Source organism: Lathyrus oleraceus, chromosome 6, assembly GCF_024323335.1.
Source record: "Lathyrus oleraceus cultivar Zhongwan6 chromosome 6, CAAS_Psat_ZW6_1.0, whole genome shotgun sequence".
NCBI lineage: Eukaryota > Viridiplantae > Streptophyta > Magnoliopsida > Fabales > Fabaceae > Lathyrus > Lathyrus oleraceus.
In genome coordinates this window covers 415,675,625-415,683,311 of record NC_066584.1, presented here as the reverse complement: position 1 = coordinate 415,683,311, position 7,687 = coordinate 415,675,625, and the positions used below count along the sequence as shown (strand labels likewise).

The 7,687-nt window shown below is 34.6% G+C and overlaps 1 protein-coding gene across 1 annotated transcript; it reads left to right on the top strand.

Annotated features, from left to right (window-relative positions):
• The first annotated feature begins 2,458 nt into the window (after positions 1-2,458).
• On the top strand, positions 2,459-6,557 carry LOC127091994 (LRR receptor-like serine/threonine-protein kinase RGI5). The gene is made up of 2 exons (XM_051030757.1): positions 2,459-5,894; positions 5,990-6,557. Exons 1-2 carry the CDS (start codon positions 3,062-3,064, stop codon positions 6,376-6,378), a joined length of 3,222 nt encoding a protein of 1,073 aa, XP_050886714.1. The 5' UTR covers positions 2,459-3,061; the 3' UTR covers positions 6,379-6,557.
• Positions 6,558-7,687: the final 1,130 nt, after the last annotated feature.

Here is a 7,687-nt window from a genome sequence, read left to right as displayed (position 1 = left end):
GTATGATACTTTATAAAAGGATTTCGTGGAGACATAATATTTATATTGGATACTTCAGCTGGAAGCACCATATTAACCAAGTTTACCACTATGGTGAAAGAATTGATCAATAACATGGCTCATAATGAGTTTCGTGCAATATCTAATTATGGTGCTAGAAAAAGAGAAAAGAGGTTAATTGATACTCATGATGCATTACTAGTCGTCACACACAGATGAAGGCACAATTAGATACATTGACCAAATAATTGGTAGAGTTCCATCAAGTTAAACATGTGCAACAAAGGTCACAAAAGCACCAAATGTTATTCACGAGGGTCGATGGAAGAATACGAAGACTTTATGAATTTAAAAAAAAAACTCATTCACAAATACCTATATACCTGCTTGAAGAAATTATCCAAACTTTAGATAGAGTGACAATCCTAGTCAATGATCTAATCAAAGATAGCAGTACCTAAACAAATATCAAAATCAATACATAATATCACCACTGCAACAATACTTACATCAACAAGAACCATACCAAAATCATCAGCAGCCATACCAAAATCAACATTAGCAATATCAAAATCAGTAACAACTATTACAACAATACTATCAACCACCTCACTTTAGACAACAACAAAGGTATTAGGATGATATTCATCAACAATAGTTCTAGGATGATATTCATCAACAATAGTTCTAAGAGTACAATCAATAACCTAATTTAACAGTAGGGATGGTAATGGATATGTTATGGACATGGTACTATAGTACTCGTCTCCATATCTAAAGTTTGAAAAAAAATCCCCGTATCCCAAGCCCATATCCGCGTGGGGCACCAACGTTTATACATATACTCGTATTCTATGGGTATCTAAGTATTCGTAGTCATACCCGTTTACCCACATTTCTAATAAAAATAATTGATCAATTATAATTTATCATGTAATTTTAAGTTTTTAACAACACTAAATAAAAATTCAAGGATGTTATTGTTGAGTTAAGAAATAAACAAACATTTATTTATATAAAAATGTATCCAAGTTTAATAATGACGTATTTAATAAAATTAATAAATTAACTTGTTTACATAATAATAAAAATAAAAACACATAAATATATAGTGTACGAGTATGAGGCAGGTGAGTACTAAGGTACCCGTACCCGCGCACATACCCGCTTATTTCAATAAATAATTACTCATGTTTGTGTCCATATCCATTTTATAAATTTTTATCCTATCTATTATAGATAAATTTTATGAGTATCCATTGAAATGCGTCTAAATGTCACTCCTATGGAAGCTTGGTCCTACATACCACACCTTGAACCGGAACATACAATCATCACAAAAAAAAAAAATCAAAAACATGCAACTTACTCAAAAAAAAACAAATAGCAAGAACCACATAAGCATATATCAAGAATCTAGAAACAGATTAGGAAACTTTCAAAACAATCGACAGCTAAATCAACCAAAAACTATGAAAAAAATACAATAGACAACCGAAAGAAAAATGAAGATAATATACTGTCGTAAATTATAGAAGAAATAGATTTATAAAAAAATTTAACTATATAAGAAATTATTTGCTGAAAAGACTGAATCGGAGAGTGATTGTAAGAAAGAAGTGGGAGGAGAACACATGATGAATATAGTGAGGGAGTAAACAATTTTTAACTATATATTTTAATATAATAATTATTTTTCTTAATATAATGCGCATGACCTTAAAAATCGCTTATAATCAAATAGAGAGTAATTATTTTTTATTATGTGTGTGGATGATTTGTTTATGCAAATTATGGAGAGAAAAAAGTAGTATTTGAAATTGTTTTGCTTACTCTAACACTTTAGGCTTTAACCTTTCACAATATCCCAAGTTGCCTCACCCCTTGTATCATCATCAAAGTACAATAGTCTTTATTTTCCCAACAAGGCAATAATATATGTGTTACCTTGCAACCTCTGTGGACATATTTGCCCATAAACACACAGCTCTGAATCTCTTGCAATGTCTCAATCCAAGACCTTACTTGCTCTTATTTGTGACTAGTAACAATTTATCAGGGCTTAACCTTGTTATATTGATGCAAATAATACTATTGCACTCCATTTTTCAACTTCATTTTTCATGCACTCAAATCTACATTCATATCCGGAAGTTTTGTATTTTTACACGTTAATTTCTAAATTCTCGGAGATTCTGTATGAGTTAGTCACAATGTGACAAATCAAATAAAAAACCTATTTTGTTATGATTTAAACGTGATAAATATTTTATGAGACATTTTTAACCACTATCAGTAAGTTACTTAATTTTTACAAACTGCCAAGACTGTCCCTATTCATGCATCCCCTCCATCACTACTGTTACAAACAATGAAGGTCAATTTGGTACCTGTACACCACAACCAAATACAGCCAAACCAATGAATAAAAAACAAGCCTAAGCAATATTTAAATCATTACATTAAATATATACAACTAACAGAGAGGTGAAGTTTTCAAATTTCAACAAAGTGCTTTGAAATAAAGAAAAGCTCATCTACCTCACTACCACCACCACCATTGAGCCAAACTCATTACTTATTATTACCTCTAAACACAGTCACGCAAATCATGGAGACCAATAATGTTTCATACACCAAAAGTATCACAACTTAGATAGTATACTAGAACTCCACTTTATGCCTCTATTCTCAGTACCATTTTAGCATAGCAACATCATCACAAGCCTTGTTTGGCTCTATCTTTTGGTAGCAGAGACAAAGATAGTTGAGGTACATTCTGGTATAAAGACTAAGATAACAAATAGAAAAATAGCACTATTCCTTTTTGACCATTCTATCATATATACTACTATCTTCCTTCTTAAACATACTATTTCACACTATCTCTCTTTCTGTTTCACATGCTTGTGTTTAAAACTTTTGTGTGAAACTTAAGCATCATGCATGTGCTTGTGCTTGTGCTTGTGCTCTACTAGACTAGTGCTATTCTATCACCTTCACCTTCACCTTCCATACTAACCTCAAACTCCAAGTAAAAGTCACCATTTTGGTAGCCCAAATGGAAAGTACTGTCTCTCATAGTGTCACTACTTTCTTGTTTTTCTTACTGTTTTTTTCTATGGAAGTGAGTTCTATTTCACCTGATGGACAAGCACTTCTTTCTCTTGCAACTTCATCGCCTTCTCTTCTTTCTTCATGGAACCCTTCAACCTCAACACCATGTTCATGGAAAGGCATAACTTGTTCACCACAATCTAGAGTGATTTCACTTTCTATCCCTGACACTTTTCTAAATCTCTCTTCTTTACCACCTCAACTCTCCTCTTTAACAATGCTTCAGCTTCTTAACCTCTCTTCCACGAATCTCTCTGGCTCAATCCCTCCATCTTTTGGTCAACTCTCCCATCTTCAACTCCTTGACCTCTCCTCAAACTCTCTTACTGGTTCAATCCCTAATGAACTTGGAAACTTATATTCTCTTCAGTTCATTTTCTTGAACTCAAACAGATTAACAGGAACCATTCCACAACAGTTTTCTAATCTCACTTCACTTGAAGTTCTTTGTCTTCAAGATAATCTTCTCAATGGTTCAATCCCTTCAGAGCTAGGCTCTTTGAAATCTCTTCAACAGTTTAGGATTGGTGGTAACCCTTATCTCACAGGAGAACTTCCTCCACAGTTAGGACTATTAACCAACCTCACCACATTTGGTGCAGCTGCAACTTCGCTTTCTGGCTCCATTCCTTCCACATTCGGAGACTTGATCAATCTACAAACTCTAGCACTTTATGACACTGAAATTTCTGGTTCAATACCATCAGAACTTGGTTTATGTTCCGAGTTGAGAAATATTTATTTACATATGAACAATCTCACCGGCTCTATCCCTCGTGAAATCGGTAAGTTGCAAAAACTTACTAGTTTGCTTCTTTGGGGAAACACATTGTCTGGTGAAATCCCTTCTGAAATTTCCAACTGTTCATCATTAGTTATATTTGATGTATCTTCTAATGATCTATCTGGCGAAATACCGGGGGATTTCGGGAAGCTAGTTGTTCTCGAACAGCTTCATTTGTCTGACAATTCGCTCACCGGTGAAATACCGTGGCAGTTGAGTAACTGCACAAGCCTTGCAACAGTTCAGTTTGATAAGAATCAGTTATCAGGTACAATTCCTCATCAGGTTGGGAAGTTGAAGGTTCTGCAGAGTTTTTTCTTGTGGGGGAACTTGGTTTCTGGAACTATACCTTCTTCTTTTGGAAACTGTACTGAACTTTATGCACTTGATCTTTCAAGGAATAAGCTAACAGGTTCGATTCCCGAAGAGATTTTCGGTTTGCAGAAGCTGAGTAAGCTTCTGCTTCTTGGAAACTCATTAACAGGAAAGTTGCCAGCAAGTGTTGCAAACTGTCAGTCTTTGGTTAGATTGAGAGTTGGAGAGAACCAGCTTTCAGGAGAGATTCCTAAAGAGATAGGCCAGTTGCAGAATCTTGTTTTTCTTGATCTGTATATGAATCATTTTTCTGGAAGATTACCTGTTGAGATTGCGAATATCAGTGTTCTTGAGCTTTTAGATGTGCATAACAACTACCTCGGCGGAGAAATTCCGTCGCTGATTGGTGAACTTGAAAATTTGGAGCAGCTTGATCTAAGTAAGAATAGTTTGACAGGTGAAATTCCTTCGAGTTTCGGAAACTTGAGTTATCTGAATAAGCTTATTCTCAACAATAATTTGTTAACAGGTTCAATACCGAAATCTGTTAGAAATTTGCAGAAGCTGACTCTATTGGATTTGAGTTATAACAGCTTGTCTGGTTGCATACCTCAAGAGATTGGTCATGTTACCAGCTTAACCATAAGTTTGGATTTGAGCTCAAATGCATTCATCGGCGAAATTCCCGATTCTATTTCTGCATTGACACAGTTACAATCACTTGATCTTTCGAGGAACATGCTTCATGGTGGAATTAAGGTTCTTGGTTCGTTAACTAGTCTTACGTCGCTGAATATCTCGTACAACAACTTCTCGGGTCCTATTCCAGTAACTCCATTCTTCAAAACTCTAACTTCAAGTTCATATCTTAAGAACTTTCATCTGTGTCCGTCTATGGATGGTACTACTTGTTCTTCAAGTTTGATTCAGAAAAATGGTTTAAAATCTGCTAAAACCGTGGCTATGATCACGATTATTCTAGCTTCGGTTACCATAATTGTCATTGCGTCGTGGATTATAGTAACTCGTAGTAATCATCGATACATGGTTGAGAAAGCTTTGAGGATATCAGGTTCCGCGTCAGGAGCCGAGGATTTCTCTTATCCTTGGACTTTCATACCGTTTCAGAAACTGAATTTCAGCATAGATAACATCTTGGATTGCTTGAAAGACGAAAATGTGATCGGAAAAGGTTGTTCTGGCGTTGTTTACAAGGCTGAGATGCCGCACGGAGAAGTGATAGCAGTGAAGAAGCTTTGGAAAACAAACAAAGGAGATGAAATGGTGGATTCTTTTGCTGCTGAGATTCAAATCCTCGGCTACATTCGACATAGGAACATCGTAAGGCTCATAGGTTATTGTTCTAATGGGAGTGTTAAGCTTCTTCTCTATAACTTCATCCAAAATGGTAATCTAAGACAGCTTTTGGAAGGGAATAGGAACTTAGACTGGGAAACTCGATACAAGATTGCGGTTGGTTCCGCGCAAGGTCTAGCTTACCTTCATCATGATTGTGTTCCAACTATTCTTCACAGAGATGTTAAGTGCAATAACATACTTTTAGATTCCAAATTCGAGGCTTATCTCGCAGATTTCGGTCTTGCGAAGCTAATGAATTCGCCAAATTATCATCAAGCAATGTCTAGAGTTGCTGGTTCCTATGGCTATATTGCCCCAGGCAAGTGTACTTGAATTGAAATTCCTTAACTTTTTTCTTAACCTCATTTTTTGTATAAGTTTCTAACCAAATCTTATGAACATTTATCAATGTAGAGTATGGCTACACGATGAACATAACCGAAAAGAGCGACGTGTACAGTTACGGAGTGGTTTTACTCGAGATACTAAGTGGAAGAAGTGCGGTTGAATCTCAACAGATTGGAGATGATGGACAGCACATAGTTGAATGGGTGAAGAAGAAAATGGCAAGCTTCGAACCAGCAGTGTCGATACTAGACACAAAGCTTCAAAGTTTACCGGATCAAATGGTGCAAGAGATGCTTCAAACACTTGGAATTGCGATGTTTTGCGTGAATTCTTCGCCGGTTGAACGGCCAACCATGAAGGAAGTTGTTGCATTACTGATGGAAGTGAAGAGTCAGCCTCATGAGGAGATGGGGAAAACCTCACAACCTTTGATCAAGCAGTCTTCAACTCAATGATGGTTTTTGTTTTTGTTTGTTTTAATAATAGTTGCAATGGTGCTTAGTGATAGATTTTCATCTTTTGTTTAGATGAAAAACAAGATGTTTAGTATTGATTTGGAAACTTGGAGAGTAGATTAGTAGGATTGGAATGTAGAGAGGAAAGGAAGTGATGTTGAATTCAAACGGCTATTGTTGTACAGTTTTAGAAATTATTATCAAAGATGATCACTAGTCTACAATATTGTTGTCTTGCCAACTTTTTATTTATTTATTGATTAATTAATATTCTTTCTCTAATTACAAATGTTGATTGAAACATAACAATTAAGAAAAGTTAAATTTGATGTATATATTCGTAAAAATACATCAATGATAAGTCGGTCAACGATGATCAGTAAAGTTGTAATCGTCTCTTAATTGATTGTCTATCATGTGAAGTATGTTTCTCTTTATCTTTGTAATCATTTCCTCCATATTAGTGTTGGACCGGCATGATCAACCTGATCCATCAAGAGGACAAAATGCTCTCTTAAGATCTACCAAAATATCGGACATGTATAGCATAACACATAAGACAGCCTCTCAAACATGAGTAGCGCCAAAAAAAAATCGAATAGTTAGTAAGTTATTGTTCTGGTAGCTATAGCAGGTTGAATAGTCCGGTTTTTCAGCCTTAACTTCTGCTGTTAACAATATCCACTCTTAAACTTTGATAGATTAAAGTTAAGACTATGGTCATTTTAAATTGAATAAAATATAAATAGCTATGCTTTACAAAAAATAGTTTTACTTTAGGTGTTATGATTCAGATTCAAATATTGAAATGATTTGTGACATTGGAAAGAGTACAAGAGAGCCGAAAGGTGAGGGAGTGGATGGCACGAAGAATACAAAACCTATATGGCCTGAATGTTTCCTGGAACATCAATAATGCTATGAACAAAACGTTATGTTATGATGTAGACTACTTGTACATGGTAAAGTGATGGTTGAATCTCCACAAATATTATTATTTCCACCTTACATTTATTCAAGGACGAAGCCCCAAATATAGAAAATACAATTATATATATTCAATAAAATAAATATAAATCATATTTAATGAATTTAAAATCGTTTAAGAAGTTTTTACTCAAAACTTCATTATTTCAAATTCTGGTATCTAAAATGATCCAATATATTTTTTTTGTTTCTACTATTATTTAAAAAAATATTACTAATTTAAAAGACATAATATTTAGTTTTTAGTCAAAATAATATAATTTATTAAATATTTTTAATAAAAATTTGATAAGTGGGGGCACATGCCCCCAATGTCTTACAC